The following is a 24850-nucleotide window of genomic DNA, read 5'->3' as shown; positions in this document are numbered from 1 at the left end:
ACAGTGATACATGTCAACACCCAAAGCATCGGCTCAAACAAGAAGCAAGGTAGTATAACATACATTAAACTACACAATATCAGCATATAGAGTCAAGTGCGTCAGAGGTGAAGATTAGGAAAGAGAGGGAAGCTCAACCAGGCGAATTTTCGACCGAGATGTCAGGTGGTATGTTTAAGAACAGAGGGAAGCAATGGAGCAGCACATGGGACTGGAGGGGGCATTGGTGTGGTCACCGATCTGTGACAATCATCGGTTCGCTCAGGGTGGGGGGCTTCAGGTGGTGGTAGCGGGCAGGGATTGAGAGATTTGGAGATCTCTTCATTGAGGAGGGTTTCCCGAGCTTGGAGGAGCTAGAGGAGGAGTTCGAGTTGCCAGGGGGGAATAGGTTCCGGTACTTACAAGTGCAGGATTTTGTCCGGAGGCAGATTCCGGGCTTTCCTTGCCTCCTACTAAGGGGAATACAGGATAAAGTGATGTCAAAAACAGGGGTCGGGGAGGCGAGGTTCTCGGAAATAAATAAGGAACTGATGGAGTGGGAAGGGATTCCAATAGGGGAGGTGAAGAGGAAGCGAGAGGAAGAGTTGGGAGGGGAGTTGGAAGTCAGGTTATGGGAGGAGGCCCTGAGGAGTCGGTACATCCTCGTCGTGTGCCAGGCTTCGCCTGATCCAATTCAAGGTGGTCCACATGGCTCATATGACATGTGGCCCGGATGAATAGTTTTGAGGAGGTGGAGGACAGGTGTGGGGGAAGTCCTGCGAACCATGGACATATGTTTTAGGCGTGTCCAAGGCCATGGGGATTTTGGCAGGCATTTTCAGATGTCATGTCAGAGGTCCTGGAAGGGAGGGTGACTCCGAGTCCAGAGGTGGCAATATTTGCAGTGTTTGAAGATCCGGGAGCCCAGGAGGGGGGCCGACGTTTTGGCCTTTGCCTCCCTGGTGACCCGGAGACAGATTCTGTTGGGATGGAGGGACTTGGAGCCTCCAAAGTCGGGTGTTTGGGTCAGTGACATGGCAGGGTTTCTTAGGCTAGAGAAAATGAAGTTCGCCTTAAGAGGTTCACTACAGGGGTTCGCTTGGAGGTGGCAGCCACTCACCTTCTTCAAGGAAGATTGACCCGTCAGCAAGGTGTGTGGGGGGGGCATGGAAGTGTTGAATAAGGGCAGGGAATCTAATGTATGGGTAGTTAGGATCTATGCTTTTGGGGGGGGGGGGATTGGGTATGTTGTGTGTGTTGGATCTCTTTGTTTAAAACGTTAAAACTATAAATGCCTTAATAAAATATTTTCTGAGAAAAAAGAACAGAGGGAAGGGCAGAGTTGAGAAATCTAAGAGTTAAAGTTGACCTAAAGTCGGCCTGATGTGCAATTTACCTACAGTGGTCACAGAGATCAGGGAACATGGTTTCTGAGCAGAGAGTGATATTTTACAAAATGGAGATGGTTGAAAGAAGATTGTTACGCTCTTCCATACTATTAGCTCCTTAAGTGGAATTTTGAACCATAACTTGCAGGGGAAAAATACAAAATAAAATTATTCCAAATTTCTGGATCTTGTATCGTTCAAGCAGCAGTTTGTACACAACAGTTTAATTAATCATTTCTGGGAGCAATATTTATGTCTAAAGATGTGAAGGTTAGGTGGATTGGCCATGCTAAATTGCCCTCAGTGTCCAAAAAGGTTAGGTGGGGTTACTGGGTCACGGGGATAGGATGGAGGTGTGGGCTTAAGTATGGTGCTCTTTCCAAGGGTTGGTGCAGACCCGATGGGCCGAATGCTCTCCTTCTGCACTACAAATTCTACGATTTTATGATTTAAGCTTCTGCAATATGTATTTAAGACTGAACACTAATGTCGCCAAGATTTTGGTTTATTCTGCTGCACCTCTTGTGACAATTTTTACCAGTTCTCCCACCAGCAAATCTGTGAGCGTATTAATTTATTGCTGGTTTAGGGAACAGTTTGGGCTGTGGCCTCATGCTCACCAGGAACCAGATTGAGAACACCCCAACTCTTTTCACGCAAGACTCAGCAAAGTCAAGTCCATCTAATTTCAATTTGAGCTTAAATCCAACCTTTGGGGAGAAGTGCTGGGATAGAATATTGTCTTACCTCCCATCCTTCCATGTCCAAGCCCTTTTTACCATAGATGTCATAGATGGCTCTGCTCTGGGGATCACTAAGTACTGTCAAGAAAAACAGGAAAAATAGCAAAGATTTAGAATGAACTGATCTTTAAAAACGAGTCATAGAAACATCGAATTTACAGTGCAGAAGGAGGCCATTCAGCCCATCGAGTCTGCACCAGCTCTTAGAAAGAGCACCCACCGAAGGTCCACACCTCCACCCTATCCCCATAACCCAGTAACCCCACCCAACACTAAGGGCAATTTTGGACACTATGGGCAATTTATCATGGCCAATCCACCTAACCCGCACATCTTTGGACTGTGGGAGGAAACCCACACACACACACGGGGAGGATGTGCAGACTCCGCACAGACAGTGACCCAAGCCAGAATCGAACCTGGGGCCCTGGAGCTGAGAAGCAATTGTGCTATCCACAATGCTACCGTGCTGCCCAGTTTGAGAGGTTTCTCCACAAAATCACCATCTTCTTTTATTCCTGGCCATAACCCCTTTTATTCCAAGTGTAACTTTAGTACTTCACAATTTTGCTTGCTCTGAAATATTTTCAGAAGTTTCATCCATTGGTCTATACTTCAAAAGGCAGTTATCGGTTATGTGTATAATCTATCATTAGATATTAACCACAACAGTGTTCCAAACCATATTCCCAGCATTATTACTATTAGATTTACTCTGCAATTCATAGGATATGTGGTTCTGTAAACAAAATTGTGGCATGGAAGTCTGTGACAGCGAGAGAGAGAGAGAGAAAGACAGTGAGAGAGAAAAGACTGAAAGCATGAGAAAAGAAAGCATTTTGATCACAATAGAATGAACAGAATAGGAGGGGAGCAGAGAAAAGACGACAAACAGAATAGAGCGATAACAGCCTTCAGAGAGGATTGATCGCAGGAAAGATGGACTATTGGCATGCCACACTAACTGGTTCACAACAACCTGCGCACCAAGGGAAGAAAAAGATGCAAATCATTTGGGATTATTTGATACGTAATAGGTCAACTGAGAAAAAGGGTGGTTGATGGGGACATGGAAAGAGGAAATCAAAGCTGTGCGTTTCATTTTCCTTCTACCACCCAAGGTACTTACCTTCATATGCCTGGTGCACAAGGTTAAAGAGAGTCTCTGCCTGTTGTTTCAGATCTGGGTCTCGGTGTTTGTCTGGGTGGTAGAGCATACACAACCGACGATAAGCAGCCTTGAGCTCATCTTGTGTGGCCTGCAATCAACAGATAAATCAGCAACATTTAAACACAAAGCAGCTAGAAGCAAAGGTTGTTCCAAAGTGACCTGGTATGGAGTCAAGCTGACAGCACTGTTGTCTGATCCAAGAGTTTAATTTAGCTCTCCAGATACATTTTGCTGGAAGGTATGTCACTCGGTTCTATGTAATCTGTGTAAAGATCACTGGGGTTGGTAGCAGGGCAGGTGACAGGGGAGACCTATTATGACACTGTTCACTTCGCTGAAAAGCTGAACATTGAATAAAAACTTCCTATTCATTCTCCAGCGTTCCTTGGATCAATGTAACACATTGTGTGCTATAGAAGCGTATTGATCTGAACTATCCAAAGTTTGACCTGGGGGTCCCCCACAGTAGCAATTTCAGTGCCTGTTAGGGGAAGCGCAAGAATAAAATTAGGCTTGGATGGGACACATCTCTCAGCCAGCTGACACTTGCTAGCTCCCTCTCAACTAACACTTTTAAAGAGGCGGTCAGGCCATTTATTGTATAATGGATGTGGCAAATCTATTCTTAGAAACATAGGGAAGTTCAGGCACATAATTAACATCTCTGAAGACTTGAAATTAAATGTAATCTCAGGAGCTATCTCCTCAGACTTCTGTCAACTTTTCTCTTTTCATCTCTACTCCTTCTACCATATTTTTGCTGGGCTACTGCTCCACGTGGAACCAATATCCTCTGGGACTTCATCCAAGGGGCCATGCTTTATGTATGGCCCTGGACAGAGAGTCTGACAGGTCATTCATGGGAATTGTTGGGACAAAAGAAAACATGGTTTATCTAATTGCCTTTGACCATCCTGCTAATTGCTTGATACACAATGATGGATTGTTAATGAGTCACAACAATGAACCTTTAGCAATTAGTCTACAACAAACGCAGACATGTGGTGAGGAATACCCCCTTGGAAGAGAGCTTTGGGAACCATAGGTCCAAAGGACCAAAGTCATCTGTTCCTTCCTAGTATGCTACAATTACGATGTTATGTCTCAAATAATTCACATATGTAACAATATGTATATCCTAAGGAATACAAAGGGTTAACAATTTGACGTTAACACTTCTCACCACCAGATGGAGATAAGGAACACTCATATAAATATTGCGTGGCTCCTGGGATTCTGGGAGAAGGTGTTTAGCTGAGAGAAAGATTAGTTGCATAGTTGAGAGATCTGTAGTTAGAGATATCGTACAGTTTAATTTAATAACTTTTACCTTGGTAACTTATTCAAATCTTATTCAAGTAGTGTAAATAAATCAACTTTGTTCATTTACTTAGCTTGATGTTCTTTGTTCCACACTACGTTCTCAAGACATCCTGATTTACAAAACAGAGAACATCACAACATTTGGTCCCCCACAAATATTATGTTCCAAGAAAAGTCCATCTAATTTACATTTGAATGAATCAATACCAGTTGCTTCCTGAGGGAGTCTGTTTTATACATATACATGGAAAGTTGGTTTAGTACTGGTAATGTCACTGGACTGGTAATCCAGAAACCCAGGCTAATGCTTTAGGGACTTGGGTTTAAATCCCAGTACAGCAACTGGTGGAATTTAAAATAAATCTCGAATTAAAAGCTCATCTCAGCAATGGTGACAATTAAACCATTGTAAAATCCCATATGGTTCACAAAAACCCTTCAAGGAAGGAAATCTGCTTTCCTGTCTGGTCTTGCCTAGGCCTGGTCTCCAGCAATATGGTTGATTCTTAATGCCCTCTGCCCAGCCCCATTGACCCTGCAAAGCCTACCTTACTAATGCCTAGGGCCTTGCGCCAAAATTAGGAGTGCTGGCCCACAGGTTAGTAACAGCCTAACATAGTCACAGCCACCGAGCCATGCTTTACAAATGCCCCCAACGCAACCACCACTGGGTACATCCTGTCCCACCAGTAAGACAGTTCCAGCAGAGGTGGCATTCGGCTCAGTTGTATACAGTCAAGAGGAAGCTGCTCCCGACATTGACTCCTGACTACAAGTAGTCTCACAGCATCAAGTCAAACATAGGCAAGGAAACCACCTACTGTCCTCCTGAATCAGTACTCTTCCATGCTGAACACCCCTGAGAAGAAGCACCAAGTAGGCAAGGACACAAAGTACTGGATCGAAGCTGGTTGAGTTCTGAAGGATACAGCTGCTAAACTGGGCCTGTGGTAGGGAGTGAGAGAGCCAAGAGGAACTCATCCTCACTAATCCACCTGAAGTCTTGTGCTTCAGAACTAGCCATTCCCGCCAAGCTGCTCCAGTGCAGCTACATTTGACCGAATGGGTTATCAAGGAGCGCCGACAAAACTGAAGTAAGTGGGAATCAGGGGGAAACTCTCCACTGGTTGAAGTCATACAAAGGAAGATGGTTTTGGTTGCTGGAGATTAATCCTCTCAGTCCCAAAACATTCCTATAGGAGTTCCTCAGGGTAGTGTCCTAGGTCAAACCATCTTCAGCTGACCTTTTGTCCATCATAAGGTCAGAAGTGGGGATATTCGCTGATGATTGCACAATGATCAATACCATTCACAATTCCTCAGACACTGAAGCAGTTTGTGTCCATAGCAAGACCTGGACAACAATCAAGCTTGGGCGGAGAAGTGGCAAGTAACATGTGTGCCACATAGGGGCCAGGCAATGAGTATGTCCAACAAGGGAGAAATTAACTATCGTCCTTTGACATTCAATGGTATTACCATTACTGAATTCTCCCATTATCAACATCTTGGTGGCTATCAATGACCGGAAATGTAACTGGACTGGACTTATAAATACAGTCGCTGCAAGAGCAGGTCAGGGAATGGGAATTCTGCTGTGAGTAACTCACCTCCCGACTCCCCAAAGCCTGCCAACATCTACAAGGCATAAGCCAGGACTATGATGGAATACTTTCCACTTGCCTGGATGCGTGCAGCTCCAACAACACTGGAGAAGCTCAACACTATCCAGGACAAAGCAGCCCGCTTGATTGTCACCGCATCCATCACCTTCAACATGCACTCCCTCTACCACTGCCGTATAGGGCCAGCAATGTCCAGCATATACAATATGTAGCAACTTGTCAAGCCTCCTGCGACAGCATCTTCCAAACCCACAATCTCCAACACCTAGAAAGACGAGGACAATAGATGCATGGGAGCACCATCTGCAAGTTCCTAAGCCACATACCATCCTGACTTAGAACTACATCACTATTCCTTCACTGACACTGGGTTAAATTCCTGGAACTCCCTCCCTAACAGCACTGACGGTGTACCTACACCACATGGACTGCAGCAGTCTAAGAAGGTGGCACACCACCACCTTCTCAAGGGCAATTAGGGATGGACAATAAACATCCAGTCCCTGAAAGAATTTTTAAAAATCACCAGCTCGATCTTGCCTTCGCCTGATGACCACTTTCCAGTTATAAGTCACAGATTTACAAACAAACACTCAAGTTTCTTCACCCTACTACAGGAGTATCCAAACTCATTGGTACTCATTGGAAACTAATTTCCCCAGCCATGATCCTTGGGTAGCCCATCTTCCCACTCAATAAACCTAACAAGCCACTAAAAAAGCTTAAAGAAGGTTAAATACACCTCCAGGCACCTGACACATTGACTGAAATAGGATCCAAAGGAATACTGCTTAGATATTGGTAACATTTATTTTTTGCAGTTATTCTGTGAATTAAGTTTTTTTGTAACCTTTTGCAACAAAGTTTCCCCTTTAATGATTTGGAGTGTGGAACCTGTTGGTAGAATAAGTAGTTTAAAACTCAGACGCTTGAGAGACAAACTGTTCTTCTACCATTTTTCTCTTGGAGGAGTGCATCAGCAGAGTCACAGTAACTGTCTGAACACTGCTTTCTTAATCCTCCACAGCAATAACCATAAAACTGGAAGTGTGATTTTCTATAATTTACCCCTTTCCCAGAACAGGCTACATTTTGTCAGGATGCAGCTTCATGTGCTTCAGCAACCTCACCCAGCGACTATTTTTTCATGGGTGAGATTGGACGGGGTTAGTGGGGGATATTCTACTAAGTATGAGTATCTTAGTATGGGGGATACTCAGTCCTGGAAAATTCTGTTATGATCACCACTCACTAGGCCATCAAGAATACCCATTTCATGATCTTATTCAAAAACCCTTTGGTTGTGATAATAAAGTGAATATTTGTGACTGCAGCTTACAGTTAATGTATTGCTCTTTGTGTCTCTGGACTCCATTCACTGGCTGTCCAGCTATGACACCAGTGTGATGCAGTGTGACTCCAGTTAACTGGTAACATTCCTACCAAGGAGCAAGAAGATACCAGATTTAAACCCCCACTCCAGACAACAATGGCAAATGGAGATCGGAACCAAGAGGTTCATGCTTTGGTTAACATCCAACAAGATAATCACAGCAGGAGGGTGAAGTGCGGATACGCCGCCCCCCCCTCCCCACACAAGTTGTAGGAGCCCATGAAATCCTCCCACCATACAGGACAAATATCAATTGGTATAAAGATGGTTGTGGCCAAGGCAGAAGTTTTCACATTGTGGCCTGTCAGACCGTTAGTCAGTCCACAAACCTTCCCTTGCTTCATACTGGTCTGGAAGAGACGTGTGAAGACATATAAACAATATTGTCCTCCAGTAAAAGTAAGCTATTAGTCAAGGCTACCCCAGCTCTTATGCAGCATGTTAAGAGACACTGGCCATTACCATATCTCAAAAAAAGCCATTTCTGTACGTTTTTACTACCTTGAGCATTACCTTAGTGAGGCGAAAGATAATGGAGTCAAGAGACGGAATCAGAAACTGCTGGGTAAACTCAGCAGGTCTGGTAACATCTGAAGAGGAGTCATACTGGTGCGAATCGCTGACTATATTTTCTTTCCCTGCAGATCCTTCCAGACCTGCTGCGTTTTCACAGCATTTTCTATTTTTTTCAAATTTAGAGTATCCAATTCTTTTCTTTTCCAATTAAGGGGCAATTTAGCATGGCCAATCCACCTAACCTGCACATCTTTGGGTTGTGTGGGTGGAAAGTTCACTCTGGAGTAGAGGCTGATGTTATTGCCTTTGTCTCATCGATAGTCGGAAGGCAGGCGCTACTCGGTAGGAGGTCTCGTGCCTAGTGCCTAGACTGGTATGGGGACTTCGCTTCCTTTTGCAATTGGAAAACAATTAATTTACCACCATGGGTTCCACTGAGAGATTCTACCTGGAATGGCAACTATTCATCTCCTTTTTCAAAGATCTAGACACCATCAACTGTTCGGGCTGTTAGGGATTTGGGGTACAGACTTTAAGTTATTTGTTATTTTTCTTTGTTTTGTTTGTTTCTTGGGAAATGTTTCTTTTTGTTCTTATATATGCAACAATTCTTGGTCTGGACTGGACTTGGTTTGCATTGAAAATGTTTGCATTAAAAATTTGAGAAACCTAATAAAATATATTTTTGAAAAGTTAGAATCTAAAGCAGTCTCTCTGCCAATCTCTGCTTTCAAATGTGTGCGCATGCAGATGTGTGTTAATCACCACAAGTAGTTTAGTGCAGTGGTCAAATGGCAAAAGCAAAAAAAAGATCGTTCACACTTTATCTACTAAGTGTGTTGGAATAATAAATATTCGAAAACCCCAAGAAACAATTCATTCATGCTTCAAAGGCTGCCTCCATTATAAAGACAAAATATCTCAAGAGGGATGTCTGAGCAACAATTGGAGGATTCTTTTACCAGCTGTCTCCACATTGGAGTTGAAGATTCAGCTGTAAAAGAGCTAGTGTTATCAGGTCATAGACAGTTGTAGCACAAGAGGACGACATTTGGTCCATCATGTCCAGCAAGTCACAGTCCCTGCCCTTTCACCATAACCCTGCAGATCTTTCGTCCACAACCCTTTAGCGAGACACTGGTTTGCACTTTGGTCGTCAACATAAACATTTTCAGTAAAGGCGCATCAGAGGACAAATAGGAATATTGTTGCAAAGCTTTTTGTTTGTAAAAATGATTTTGAACAAGCGGTTTCCCAACAGACCATTTTCTGCATTAAATAGTAACTTTTTGTAAGAAAATAATTAATTAGAAACTGTAATCCCTGGAAGCTAGTCAGCATTTGTAAAATCAGAAGCCATCTTACCCTGTTTTGGGTGTTTAACTTTCCAGTTCTAACCAACGATACACACCCCAAAATATCATTCCATCTTCCCTCTCTAATGTTAAATAACCAGTAGTTATAGTTTTTAAAAAAAAATGATAGGTCATTATTTGGAAAGGTTTGTCTCTCAAGATTTTCGTTCTCTCCCACCTGACACCAAGCAGTATTCCCAGCCAAGGTTGCTTAGTCAGCATTACGGGGCACGTGGAGGCAGTCTGGATCGGAGTCAACGCTGACAATTGCCCTTCATAAGCTCTGCCTCTTGCTCACCTACCCGACCAAAAAGGTTGACTGGGACAAAACAAATCACTCTGCAATATCGAGCCACACCATGGAATACCAGGGCTCAAGGCATCACACCAGGGCAAATCTTGAAGGGACGTGTCAATGTTAAGGTCACCATGAAATATCTGACAATTAATTCAGACAGCACAGGGGAAAAAGTGGCCTACATTATTTTGCCTGCACCCATCACGCGTGCGAAGGGGTTCATCCACAAAGTCAAAATATACAAGAAATGTGACAGCTTTCATTAAGGGCAATCAAAGACGAAAAGTAAAATATCACCTGAACCTTTGATGCAGCCAATCACATTACACACAGTTATAAATATAAAACTAAATTAGAAGTGAGATCCCTGAATAGGCAACTTCACGAATGACCTTCACTCTCTATTTGACAAATTGCTTAATAATCTATCGATTATGTGATAAAAGTGAACAGTTTCATTTCTTGTGAATATTGAATTAATTGAGACAGCAGGCTGAATCGTCCATCACAGTCGGGTCCTTAAGGTCAGGTGTTCAATACTCGATGAGTGATGACTTGCGCCTGAAGTGGTTATAAAGTACAAGGTATTGCCACCATCTAGCTCAGGAGCAAGCTGCATCAGTCAACACCATATTGTCATTGGTTTTCAATAGAGGATAATGGAGGATGTATGACATTTTCTCTTCTCATCTCCTTCTTCCACATATTTTCATCTTTCCTCCAATTTCCTCCCCGAACAGACGCCGGAAAGTGGTGACTAGGGGCTTTTCACAGTAACTTCATTTGAAGCCTACTTGTGACAATAAGCGATTTTCATTTTGTTTCATTTCAATTTCCATCTGGGGCCTGGCTGGGACTTTAGCCCGATGTTCAGGCAAGCAGCATTTATTCAAATCAGCCTGTTGATCTGCAGGAGACATTGCAACTAGATTCTGTCCAGCAGCAGCAAGACTAATGGTAATATCCCATCACATCAGGCCAGCAGAGACCAGGGATGTGCTTGACCCACAGCAGGCAATGCAGTTTCTGGGCAAAAAAGCAGAGCTAAAGAACAAGTAGATAAGCTTTTAGACACAGTAGTAAAGCCACTTCAAATGGAGGGTACACTACACAGACTACAACAGTGGTTAGCACTGCTGCCTCACTGCCAGGGACCCCGGTTCAATTCCAGCCTTGGGTCATTGTCTGTGTGGAGTTTACACTTTCTCCCCATGTTCTTGTGGGTTTCCTCTGGCTGCTCCGGTTTCCTCCCACAGTCCAAATATGTGCAAGTTAGGTGGGTTGGCCATGATAAAATTGTCCCTTAGTGTCCAGGGAGGTGCAGGTTAAGCGAGGTCACAAGGATGGGGAAGTGGGCCTAGGTAAGGTGATCTTTCAGAGGGTCGGTATGGAGTCGATGGGCCGAATGGCTTCCTTCTGCATCAGGGTTCTAAGATAACAGGGGCTTCAGTGCCTCGATTCATAACATGCAGCACATCAGGAAGCATCAGGGCTCCTAATCTTTTTTTTAAAGTTTTAAATCCCCAATTCTTTTTTTTCCAATCAAGGGGCAATTTAGCGTGGCCAATTCACCTATCCTGCACATCTCTGGGTTGTGGGGGTGAGACCCACGCAGACATGGGGAGAATGTGCAATCTCCACACGGACAGTGACCCGGGGCTGGGATCGAACCCGGGACCTCAGAGCCATGAAGCAGCAGTGCTAACGACAGCACCACCGTGCTGCCCCTATCAGGGCTCCTAATCAAAAGGGGCAGGACCGACTTCCGGGTGCGGTGATGACCAGCTAAGCCGCACGTTTCGGCAGCTCCCGTTGGTACGGACTTTTGGGCTCTTGATAAGAGCCCCAACGGCAATTTTAAACGGCCAAAATCGCTGTGCGGTGAAATAGAAGGGAACCCCCCCCGGACGTTGATGGACAAAGGAGAGGATAGCGGCAGGATTGCAGTGGATCCTTCGGAGCAGCGGCAAGGAAGGGAAGCTCGAAGCAAGATGGCGTCGGAGGGTGGCAGTTCGATATGGGGCCCGGAGCAACAAGTGTTCCTGCGGCGCTGTGTGGAAGAGCTGAAGAAGGAGGTGTTGGCCCCGATGCTACAGGCAATTGAAGGGCTAAAGGAGGTGCAGAGGACCCAGGAGCTGGAGCTTCGGGTCGTGAAGGCAAAGGCTGCTGAAAATGAAGATGAAATTCAGGGCCTGGTGGTGGAGACAGAGATGCACGAGGCGCAGCACAAGAGGTGTGTGGAGAGGTTGGAAGCCCTGGAGAATAAATCGAGGAGGAAGAATCTAAGAGTCTTAGGTCTTCCCAAGGGCGCAGAGGGGGCGGACGTCGGGGCATATGTGAGCACGATGCTTCACTCGCTAATGGGATCGGAGGCCCCGACGGGCCCTTTGGAGGTGGAGGGAGCTTATCGAGTTATGGCGGGAAGACCAAGGGCAGGAGATATACCTCGAGCCATAGTGGTGAGGTTTCACCACTATAATGACAGAGAGATGGTCCTAAGATGGGCGAAGAAAACTCGGAGCTGCAGGTGGGAGAACGCAGTGATCCGCGTATACCAGGATTGGAGTGCGGAGGTGGCGAGAAGGAGGGCAAGTTTCAATCGGGCTAAGGCGGTGCTTCACAAAAAGGTGAAATTTGGAATGCTGCAACCGGCGAGACTGTGGGTCACATACCAAGGGAAGCACCACTACTTTGAGACGGCAGAAGAGGCGTGGACATTCATAGTGGACGAGAAGCTGGAATAGTCTGGCGAGAGAAAGAGCTTCTGGGGCAAAGTGGTGGGGTGACTATGTGGGACGAGGAAGGGGGGGGGGGGGAGATGATTTTTCAATTGTTAACTCTTTAAGCCTGTAAATTTTCTCTCTTCCCCTCGTTTTGGGGGGGGGTATGAGGAACTGTGGGCGCCAGTGGGTAGGAAAGCGGGGCTGAGTGGGAAACGCGGGCTTCGTTCCCGCGCTATGGTAATTAAGGCGGGAACAGGGACGCAGGAAGGTGGGGACCTCGCACAGTGAGAGGCCGAGGGCAAACGGGGAAGCAGAGGTCAGCCAGAGTTCGCTGACTTCTGGGAGCAACATGGGGGGGGGTGTAATTACGCTAAAGGGGGATCTAGCGGAGGGGGGGGGGGAGGGAGCTAACTGGGTTGCTGCTGCTAAGGGGAAGGGGGAGCTGTTATGGGGTGGGGTGGTCGAGGCGGGAGGGCACCGTCGGTGGGATATACGGGTATGTGGGAACCGGGTGAGGAGCTGGGGTAAAAAAGGGGATGGCTAGTCGACAAGGGGGGGGTAAAGAGCCCCCCAACCCGGTTGATCACGTGGAACGTGAGAGGGCTGAATGGGCCGATTAAAAGGGCGCGGGTACTCGCACACCTAAAGAAATTAAAGGCAGATGTGGTTATGTTGCAGGAGACGCACCTGAAATTGACAGATCAGGTCAGACTACGTAAAGGATGGGTGGGACAGGTGTTTCATTCGGGTTTGGATGCGAAGAATAGGGGGGTGGCTATTTTAGTGGGGAAACGGGTACCGTTTGAGGCAAAGACCATAGCGGCGGACGGGGGGGGGGTAGATACGTGATGGTGAGTGGCAGACTGCAAGGGGAGGCTGTGGTTCTGGTGAACGTATACACCCCGAACTGGGATGATGCAAACTTCATGAGGAGTATGTTGGGGCGTATCCCAGACCTGGAGGCGGGAAAGTTGGTAATGGGGGGAGATTTCAATACAGTGCTTGATCTAGGGCTGGACCGGTCAAGGTCCAGGACCGGGAGGAGGCCGGCAGCGGCCAAGGTGCTTAAGGGCTTCATGGAGCAGATGGGAGGAGTAGATCCTTGGAGATTTATCAGACCTAGGAGTAAGGAGTTCTCATTCTTCTCCCATGTTCACAAGGTATATTCACGGATAGACTTTTTTGTACTGGGAAGGGCACTGACTCCGAAGGTGACAGGGACGGAGTACACGGCCATAGCCATCTCGGACCACGCTCCACACTGGGTAGATCTGGAGGTAGGAGAGGAAAAGGAACAGCACCCACTCTGGAGAATGGATATGGGCCTGTTGGCGGATGAGGGGATATGTCTAAGGGTGAGGGGGTGTATCGAAAGATACTTGGAGCTTAATGACAATGGAGAGGTTCAGGTGGGAGTGGTCTGGGAGGCGTTGAAGGTGGTGGTCAGAGGGGAACTGATATCCATAAGGGCACATAAAGGGAAGCAAGAGAGTAAAGAAAGGGAGCGATTGCTGAGAGAACTTCTGAGGGTGGACAGGCAATACGCAGAGGCACCGGAGGGGGGACTGTACAGGGAAAGACAAAGGTTACATGTGGAATTTGACCTGCTGACCACGGGTAAGGCAGAGGCACAGTGGAGGAGGGCACAGGGAGTGCAGTATGAGTATGGAGAGAAGGCGGGTCGGCTACTGGCCCAACAATTGAGGAAGAGGGGAGCGGCGAGGGAGATAGGTGGGGTGAGGGAGAGATGGAATGGGGAGCGGAGAGAGTGAATGGGGTGTTTAAGACATTCCATGAGAGGTTGTATAAGGCTCAGCCCCCGGAAGGGAAGGAGGGAATGATACATTTCCTGGATCAGCTGGAATTCCCGAAGGTGGAGGAACAGGAGAGGGCAGGACTGGGAGCACAGATGGATGTGGAGGAGGTGGTAAAGGGGATTGGGAGCATGCAGGCAGGGAAGGCCCCGGGACCGGATGGGTTCCCGGTGGAATTTTATAGTAAATATATAGACCTACTGGCCCCGCTCTTAACGAGAACCTTTAATGAGGCCAGGGAAAGGGGGAAGTTGCCCCCGACTATGTCGGAGGCGACAATATCGTTACTTTTGAAGAAGGATAAAGACCCGCTGCAGTGTGGGTCCTACAGGCCCATTTCCCTTTTGAATGTAGATGCTAAGCTCCTGGCCAAGGTAATGGTGACGAGGATAGAGGATTGTGTCCCGGGGGTGGTCCATGAGGATCAAACTGTGTTCGTTAAGGGGAGACAGCTGAACACGAACATACGGAAGCTGCTAGGGGTGATGATGATGCCCCCACCAGAGGGGGAGGCGGAGATAGTGGTGGCGATGGATGCCGGGAAAGCATTTGACAGGGTGGAGTGGGACTACCTGTGGGAAGTGTTGAGGAGATATGGTTTTGGTGAAGGGTTCATTGGATGGGTACAGCTGCTATATAGGGCCCCGGTGGCAAGTGTGATCACGAACAAGCAGAGGTCTGACTACTTCCGTCTTTATAGAGGGACGAGGCAGGGGTGTCCCCTGTCTCCGTTACTGTTTGCATTGGTAATTGAGCCCCTGGCCATAGCACTGAGGGGCTCCAGGAAGTGGAGGGGAGTACTCAGGGGAGGAGAAGAACACCGGGTATCATTGTATGCAGATGATTTACTGTTGTATGTTGCGGACCCGGTGGAGGGGATGCCTGAGATAATGCAGACGCTCGGGGAGTTTGGGGAATTCTCGGGGTACAAATTGAACATGGGGAAGAGTGAGTTGTTTGTGGTACATCCGGGGGAGCAGAGCAGGGGAATAGAAGATTTGCCGCTGAGGAGGGTAACAAGGGATTTCCGGTACTTGGGGATCCAGATAGCCAGGAGTTGGGGAACCTTGCATAGGCTTAATTTAACATGATTGGTGGAACAGATGGAGGAGGATTTTAAGAGATGGGACATGGTGCCCCTGTCACTGGTGGGGAGGGTGCAGGCGATCAAAATGGTAGTCCTCCCGAGATTCCTTTTTGTGTTTCAGTGCCTCCCGGTGATGGTCACGAAGGCTTTTTTCAAGAAGATCGAGAAAAGCGTCATGAGTTTTGTGTGGGCTGGGAAGACCCCGAGAGTGAGGAGGGGGTTCTTGCAGCGTAGCAGGGAGAGGGGGGGGCTGGCACTACCGAGCTTAAGTGAGTACTATTGGGCCGCCAATATTTCAATGGTGTGTAAGTGGATGGGAGAAGGGGAGGGAGCGGCGTGGAAGAGATTGGAAATGGCGTCCTGCAAAGGAACCAGCCTACAAGCACTGGTGACGGCACCGCTGCCGTTCTCCCCGAAGAAATACACCCCAAGTCCAGTGGTGGTGGCAACACTGAAAATTTGGGGGCAGTGGAGACGGCATAGGGGAATGACGGGAGCCTCGGTGCGGTCCCCGATAAGAAATAATCATAGGTTTGTCCCAGGGAGAATAGATGGGGGATTTGGAGCATGGCAGAGAGCTGGGATTGTGCAACTGAGGGATCTGTTCCTGGACGGGACGTTTGCGAGTCTGGGAGCGCTGACGGAAAAATATGGGTTGCCCCAAGGGAATGAATTTCGATACATGCAACTGAGGGCTTTTGCGAGGCAACAGGTGAGGGAATTCCCGCAGCTCCCGACACAGGAGATTCAGGATAGAGTGATTTCAGGGACATGGGTGGGGGATGGTAGGGCGTCAGATATATACAGGGAAATGAGAGATGAGGGGGAGAACATGGTGGATGAGCTGAAGGGAAAATGGGAGGAAGAGCTGGGGGAAGAGATTGAAGAGGGGCTGTGGGCAGATGCCCTACGTAGGGCAAACTCTTCATCCTCGTGCGCCAGGCTTAGCCTGATACAATTTAAGGTTTTGCACAGGGCACATATGACCAGCGCAAGGCTCAGTAAATTTTTCGGGGTAGAGGATAGGTGTGAGAGATGCTCGAGAAGCCCAGCAAACCACACCCACATGTTTTGGTCATGCCCGGCACTGCAGGGGTTCTGGGTGGGGGTGCGAAGGTGCTTTCAAAGGTGGTGGGGGTCCGGGTCGCGCCAGTCTGGGGGCTGGCTATATTCGGGGTTGCAGAAGAGCTGGGAGTGCAGGATGCGAGAGAGGCTGATGTTTTGGCCTTTGCGTCCCTAGTAGCCCAGCGAAGGATACTGCTTATGTGGAAGGAAGCCAAGCCTCCGGGCGTGGAGACCTGGATAAACGACATGGCAGGGATTATAAAACTGGAACGGATAAAGTTTGCACTAAGGGGTTCGGCTCAGGGGTTCACCAGGCGGTGGCAACCGTTCATTAACTACCTCGCAGAACGATAAAGGAAATGGGAAGGTAACAGCAGCAACCCAGGGGAGGGGGGAGGGCCCAGGTGGGTCCTCAGGGGTGTTATTGTAAAGATATTGGTACTTGGTTATGTATATTGAATTGCTGATTTTATTATTTGGGAGAGCTATTATTTTTGTTATGGCAGTTGCCATTTAGTTTATATATTATTTATTTATTTGTTAAAATACGGTCACGGTTATTTATATTGTTTTGCTGTTGTAAAAAGGAGAAACACCTTTGTACTGTTTTGTTTGGCCGAAAAAGTTGAATAAAATATATAAAATAAAATTTTTAAAAAGGAGGACCACTGGGTAGTGGCTGACAGTATCAGCAGTTTTAAAGATCTTTGTTTGTCAGAGTTGGTTTGGTTTAAAAAAAAACTGTAAACATAAGATTTCCTGCACAGTGCGCAAGCAGTTGAGCTAGGGTTCACATGGTTTGGAGTATTGTGAGCAGTTTTGGGCCCCATATCTAAGGAAGAATGTGCTGGCCTTGGAAAGGGTCCAGAGGAGGTTCACAAGAATGGTCCCTGGAATGAAGAACTTGTTGTATGAGGAACGTTTGAGGACTCTGGGTCTGTACTCGTTGGAGTTTAGAAGGATGAGGGGGGATCTTATACAAGATACTGCGAGGCCTGGATAGAGTGGACGTGGAGAGGATGTTTCCACTTGCAGGAACACTACAACCAGAGGACACCATCTCAGATTACAGGGACGATCCTTTAAAACAGCGATGAGGAGGAATTGTTTCAGCCAGAGGGTGGTGAATCTGTGGAACTCTTTGCCGCAGAAGGCTGTGGAGGCCAATTCACTGAATGCCTTTGAGACAGAGATAGATATGTTCGTGATTAATAAGGGGATCAGGGGTTATGGGGAGAAGGCAGGTTTGTGATTAATAAGGGGATCAGGGGTTATGGGGAGAAGGCAGGAGAATGGGGGTGAGAAAATATCAGCCATGATTGAATGGCGGAGCAGACTCGATGGGCCGAGTGGCCTGGTTCTGCTCCTATGTCCTATGGTCGTATGGTTACCCATCAGGCCAGTTGCAAACTTAACCAACTTCATGTTTGGCAATGAAACAAAGTTTGGTCTTCCATTTTAATTTGTAAGTCTGTTTCCTGAAGGTAGAATGGAGGGAGCTATTGATCTGAACCATGCTTTATTGACCTGGGAGTGTCTGCTGGGACAGTGTGGGCTTGATGTAATGCACATGGGAATGTTCCATTCCCTTTACTGCATTCAGCATATGAAATGTTCGATCTTTAAAACAGTTGCCACTCTCTTCAATTAAAATTTGACGCATTATAAATGACCGACAAGACCTCAGGGAGTAACTACGGGGCAAAAACCTGAACCCGAGGTTCACATGCAGAGTTGGTCCTTCAGTAAAGAACAGAAAAAAAACCATTTAATGATAACAAAACTGAATCATTTTCAAAATAGCATAGAATTTGACCAATCAAAGCAACATTACACACAAGGCAGCACAGGAGATATCAAGCATAGCAACCTAAAGGGATATTCCGATATTTTAAACAATCCACTACTGGATTTAATGGATTGCTACCAATATGCCGTGCTCTTGCAAATATGTTATGTAATTCTCCTCTTCATTCATCTCAAATTGCTCTCATTGCCAGTGACAAGACTGTTTTCCCCTGTACTTTACTCTACTTTATACAAATCAGAACACTTTTTCCAGATACAGCCCACATTTGTCAAATTCTTTAACTGTATCGCTAGATGCCTTTTAGTTTGAGTGGATATATACGAGCAGAAACATTTAACACCTCGACCATTTAATTTTGCTGGGATCCTAGCGATTGCTCCAGGCACAATCCCATCTTGAAGGCAGGATCGGTAACTTTTTTCCAGAGTGCTTTTCTTGTTTGAAGAAGGCACATCACAAAAAGATGGGGGAACGTCATTATGCGTGTGTTACAATATCAATTTTTCAATCAAGAATACATTCAGTATTTTACGTCTGCTGGACTCTGACAACCATCTGTGAAACAGAAGTTCACCATTTCTCATAATTGTTGATCTGGAAATTATGGAGCATTTGTAAGAAAAAAATTAAAACATATATTTTTACCTCCTCATCCCACTAATTCCCAGCACCCCATCCACTCAAATGAGGTTGTTAGCCAGATTTGTTACTAAATGGGGAAATACACTTGGCTCCTGTCAGAGTTCTCTGCCCACTCAACATGGTTGGGCAACCATTAACATGGTGCAGATTTGCAATATTTTACTTATATTGAAACAGTGCATTTTTAAACCAGAAGGATGCAACTTGTGCATCAATATAACATTTCCATCCCGTGCAGGCATTGCATCTTATGAATTCACCAGTCCCCTGGCGAGTTACAACCCCTGGATTGATACCCATTTGAAACTGGGTTCAGGTCAAAGCATTCTAAGTGATCGTGTCACTAATGGCAGGGCCACGAGGTGTCGGGGTCGCCACTTGTCCAGATTTGGGAGCAGACAGGCTTGCTATTACAAAATGTTGCACCAGAAATTTCTAAAACATAAATAGGTGCCAAGCCTATCGTATATTATGGGAATCAATTTATTCCACTCATTTCTGTGTCCTATGATATGGAGGTTTTAATTATTAAGGCTATTGATTTTTTTCTTCTGGTTAGCAGGAAAGAAAACAGAGTCTTAAATCATTGTCCCCCATCCTTTTTGGACTTGGCAAAGGCAATAACTCTCGGGATTGTCGCTACATTTATTTAGTATGAACATTGATACCAATGCACTGTGGCAACACACTTCTTGTACAATGCATTAATTCATTGATACAAATCACAACCATCACCAGCAACAAAACTGAAACGTCAGTACTTCATTGACTTGGAATACAACCAACAACAGTCAGTTTATGGGTTCATGCCCATTTGAAACTGGGCTGAGCTCCACTCAGGATAATTTCACACTAGACACATGCAGCTGTCAGACAGAAGAGACTTATCAATTCTGCCAAGTCAAAACAGTTAAAAGACAGATTCCTCAGGCATGGAGGCAATTTCACTACCATCCCCTTTAATTAAAAAATTAATAATCCAAACCGCTAATAAATGGGATGCAATGGAAAATGAATGCCACTGATGGAGCAATTAAAATCAGGATGGCACAATGAGGCCAGAATTGGAGGAGCGCAGAGGTTTGCAGGGCTGGAGAAGATTTCAGAGATAGGGAGAGGGAAAGCCACGAGAGGTTTTGAATTTTAAGAGGTATCTCCATACTGGCTGCTAATGGAGATCAGAAATCATAGAAAAGGTGGGTCATAGAACATAGAACAGTACAGCACAGGCCTTTCAGCCCATGATGTTGTTTCATTAAAGGGGATGTTGTGCCGACCATTTAGCCAAATCTAAGATCAACCTAACCTACACCCCTTCAATTTACTGCTGTCCATGTGGCTGTCCAAGAGTCGCTTAAATGTCCCTAATGACTCTGACTCCACCACCTCCGCTGGCAGTGCATTCCACACACCCACCACTCTCTGTGTAAAGAACCTACCTCTGACATCTCCCCTATACCTTCCTCCAATCATCTTAAAATTATGTGCCCTCATGACAGCCCTGGGGAAAAGTCTCTGGCTACCCACTCTAGCCATGCCTCTCATCACCTTGTACACCTCTATCAAATCACCTCTCTGCCTTCTTCACCTCTATCAAATCACCTCTCTGCCTTCTTCGCTCCAGTGAGAAAAGCCCTAGCTTCCTCAACCTTTCTTCACAAGACATGCCCTTCAGTCCAGGCAGCATCCTGGTAAATCTCCTCTGTACCCTCTCCAAAGCATCCACATCCTTCCTATAATGAAGCAACCAGAACTGGACACAATATTCTACCAGGGTTTTATAAAACTGCAGCAAAACCTCGCAGCTCTTGAACTCAATCCCCCTGTTAATGAAAGCCAACACACCTTCTTAACAACCCCATCAACCTGGGTGGCAACTTTGAGGGATCTTTGTACGTGGACCCCAAGATCCCTCTGTTCCTCCACACTTCCAAGAATCCTGCCTTTAATCCTGTATTCAGCATTCAAATTTCACCTTCCAAAATGAATCACTTCACATTTATCAAGGTTGAACTCCATCTGCCACTTCTCAGCCCAGCTCTGCATCCTGTCAATGTCCTGCTGTAACCTGCAACAGCCCTCGACACTATCTACAATTCCACCAATCTTCGTGTCATCATCAAGCCACCCTTCTACTTCCCCATCCAAATCATTTATAAAAACCACAAAGAGCAGAGGTCCCAAAACAGATCCCTGTGGGTCACCACTGGTCACCGACTAGGCGCAATACTTTCCATCCACTACCACTCGCTGTCTTCTTTTGGCTAATCAATTCTGTATCCAGACAGCCAAATTTCCCTGTATCCCATGCCCCCCCGACTTTCTGAATAAGCCTACCACGGGAACCTTATCAAATGCCTTACTGAAATCCATATACACCACATCCACTGCCTGACATTCATCATTGTGTCTCATCACATCCTCAAAGAATTAAATGAGGCTTGAGAGGTATGAACTGCCCCTCACAAAGCCATGCTGACCATTGTTAATCAAACTATGTTTTTCTAAAATAATTATAAATCCTGTCTCTCAGAATACTTTCCAGTATTTTGCTCACCACAGACTGACGGTCTGTAATTCCCAGGGATTTCCCTATTCCCTTTCTTGAACAGGGGAACAACATTCGCCTCCCTCCAATCATTCGGTACTACTCCAGTGGAGAGTGAGGACGCAAAGATCATCGCCAATGGCGCAGCAATCTCCTCCCTTGCTTCCGTAGTAACCTTGGGTATATACCGTCTGACCCAGGGGACTTATCTATCCTGACGCTTTTCAAAATTTCCAGCATGTCCTCCTTCAGAATATCAACCTGTTTGAGCCTATTAACCTGGTTCACGCTGTTCCCAAGAGCAACAAGGTCCCTCTCTCGTGAATATTGAAGCAGTGCTGGTTAGGATATGGGCAGTCTGGTTTTGGGTAAGTAGACGTTTGTACAGGGTGATAGCTGGTTGGTTGCCGAGTTTCGGAGTAGACAAGTCTAGAGTAACAAAGGTATAGATTAGGGTTTCTGCAGCAGGTATGAGGCAGAGGTGGGTGATAATTTTAGAAAGGATGTGAAGGCATTGGAGAAAGTGCAGAAAAGATTCATGAGAATGGTTCTAATAAGGAATTTCAGTTAAGAAGGTAGATCGGATAATTTGGGACTGATTTCCTTTGATAAAGGAAGGCCAAGTGGAGATTTGATAATGGAATTCATGATCATGAGGGGTCTGGTGTGGAGAATGGTTCCCAATCCTGAAAGGATCGAGAACGAGAGGACACAGATTTAAAATAATTGGCAAAAGAAGCAAAAGCAACATGAGGAAAAACATTCTTCGGCAGCAAGAGGTTAAGGTCTCGAATGCACGGCCTGAGAGTATGGCAGAGTCACTTCAGTACAGTGCAGGAGGTCCTTCAGCCCATCGAGTCTGCACCAGCCCTTGGAAAGAGCACCTTACCTAGATCCACGGCCCACCCTATCCCCATAACCCAGTAACTCCACCTAACCTTTTGGACACTAAGGAACAATTTATAATGGCCAATCCACCTACCTTACACATCTTTGGACTGTGGGAGGATACCAGAGCACCCGGAGGAAACCTACACAGACACAGGAGAATGTGCAGACTCCACACAGTCAGTGACCCAAGGCCAAAATTGAACCTGGGTCCCTGGCGCTGTGAGGCAGCAGTGCCAACCACTGCACCACCATGCCGCCCAATCAAAGCTTTCAAAAGGGAATTAAGCTGTTATCTGAAAAAGAGGAATACGGGGAGAAGACGGGAGAGTGGGTCTCGGCGAATTGCTCGCTCGGGGAGCCGGTGCCCACAGTGGGCCGAACAGCCTCCTTCCGCACTGAAGCAAAGGGGTTGATATGGGGGAGGGGGTCAGAAGCTCTGCTCGGGGTCAAAAAAGGGCAGCAAGGATTTCCAACAGTCCAGTTCGGCCTCAGTGGTCAGGGAGAGAGGGGAGGGCTGGATAAGTACAGGGCAGTCCAAAGTGGCACAAACTGTCCCAGAATCTGGACGGATGCCAGTCCCTGTCGTGTCACACCTTTACAAGGGCAAAAATCGACGGTTGCGTAGCAAAGGGGACAAAGCGTAAAGGTTTGAGACGCTGGTCGCCAGACAATTGAAATAAAACGAGACACACAGGGAGCCCTGAACACACGATTGGGTTCTTTATAACAGACTGAACAGCCTGATTAATAGTGACTGAACTCGGCTTCTCCACCCAAGCACAGGCCTGTTTAATACACTAACGGGGCTGGCTCTCGCCCCGCTGCACCGTCAAGTACACGGTGTTGGCTGGGCCCCGACGCACGTTAACGGAAAGCCGCCGGCCGGCCTCCACAGCGGCGGTTTAAAGACGGTGCCGTCCTCTCCCTCCCTCCTTCCCCCACAACGGCCACGAACCCGGCGGAGAACGCGAACAGGAACCCCCTCACCTCCCTCCTGACGTTCAAAAGCGCGTAAAAGTCATCGTTATTAATCTCTTCATCCACCAAGGCCGCCGCCATTGTCACCTTTCACCCGGCACCCCCTCCCCCCCCCCCCCCGCAGCGGGGCACCGGCCAGCAGCCAGCCAGCCCCGCCAAGGAGGTCACCATTCGCCAAGAGACTCCCTCCTCCTCCACCTCCTCCACCACCGCCACCTCGCGGGCCGCCTCACTCCTCCCGCCGGCGCTGCCCTCTGCCGGCGGCGCCGAGATCAAAGCGAGAAGAATAGGTGGCGCGCACGAAAGACGCTTCTCTATTATCGCGCCTTTCGGCACATCCCTGAAGATGCTGAATTAAAAACCGGAAAATGCTGGAAATACTCAGCCGTTCCCCGCGAGACGGGGAAACGAGAGTCAACGGGCGGAACTTTGCCAACGGCAAAGCGGCGCCCCGGCCCCCGCGCCTGCAGCTCAGGGAGCCTCAGTGGCGCCACCAGGAGCGCTGGTCACTTCTGGGACAGCCCACCACAATTTTACCTGGGCTTCCTGGGGGGTGGGGGAGGGCAGTAAAATTCTGCCATACATTTTGGATCTGCCCCAAAGATCCTCACAGCCGATGAGTCATTTTAAAAGTACAGTCACTGTTTTAATTAGACAATCACAGTAGCCAATTTTTAGGCCTCGAGTCCCCAGAGAACAGCCATATGATAAATCACTCATTTACCAATGTAATGCAGTGAAGGTTTGTATTTATTGCCCGGTCACCCGGAGGAGGTAGGGGTGGACTTTCTCCTTGAACTACTGAGTAACAGTAAAATATACTCCAAAAAGAAAATGCTGGAAAATCTCAGCAGGTCTGACAGTATTTGTAGGGAATGAAAAGAGCTAACGTTTCAAGTCCAGATGTAAACTATACTCTCTTGCAAAAACCATGTCAGAATCAACCATGTTGATGTGGGACTGCAGTCACAAATGAGAATCAGCGAAAGGCAGTGAGATGGGGAAAGGTGCAATTTAGTGCAGGACAGATATGTGTCACCCTTTTTGACAAATTAGGATTGCTGGAGATTGGAAGAGGGGCATTAGAGTAGCCAAGTCTCGAGTTGATGAAGGAATGGTGGAGGGTTGTAGTAAGGGGAGATGATGGGCGATGATGAGAAGGGACACGAAGTAGCCCTGCCAATAAGCTATCAGTTAGGGTCAAAGACGATGCCATGATTATAGTGGGTCTGCTTCAGACTGAAACAGTGGCTGGGAGGCCAATGACGTCGATGACAAGGAAACAATTTGTCTTGGAGGCTCAGGAAAATGGTTTCAGTCTTCTGAAGATTGAGCTGGAGGGAATTGTGACCCATGAAAGACTTGAATTGACCACCATCACCTTCTCGAGGACAATTAAGAATGGTTAATAAATGCTGTCTTTGCTAGAGATGCTACATACTATGAATAAATACATTAAAAATTAGGAGATCAATCCCACTGAATTGGTGTAACAGAGGGG

The 24850-nt window shown here is 46.9% G+C and overlaps 1 protein-coding gene across 2 annotated transcripts in view; it reads right to left on the bottom strand.

The window, feature by feature from the left end:
- The window catches only part of LOC140392633 (dnaJ homolog subfamily C member 11), a 64126-nt gene extending 40657 nt beyond the window's left edge, over positions 1–23469 (bottom strand). For both annotated transcript variants that reach the window (XM_072478074.1, XM_072478075.1), the window contains exons 1-3: positions 23359–23469; positions 3240–3369; positions 2115–2188 (exon numbers count right to left, since the gene is read on the bottom strand). In XM_072478074.1, the coding sequence (XP_072334175.1) occupies positions 2115–2188; positions 3240–3369; positions 23359–23430 (276 nt within the window). In that variant the 5' untranslated portion in view covers positions 23431–23469. The remainder of the gene's footprint in view (positions 1–2114; positions 2189–3239; positions 3370–23358) is intronic.
- Between the last annotated feature and the right edge of the window lie 1381 nt (positions 23470–24850).

This window comes from Scyliorhinus torazame, chromosome 16, assembly GCF_047496885.1.
Source record: "Scyliorhinus torazame isolate Kashiwa2021f chromosome 16, sScyTor2.1, whole genome shotgun sequence".
NCBI lineage: Eukaryota > Metazoa > Chordata > Chondrichthyes > Carcharhiniformes > Scyliorhinidae > Scyliorhinus > Scyliorhinus torazame.
The sequence above is the reverse complement of the archived record's forward strand: the minus strand, read 5'-3'. Positions and strand labels throughout refer to the sequence as shown.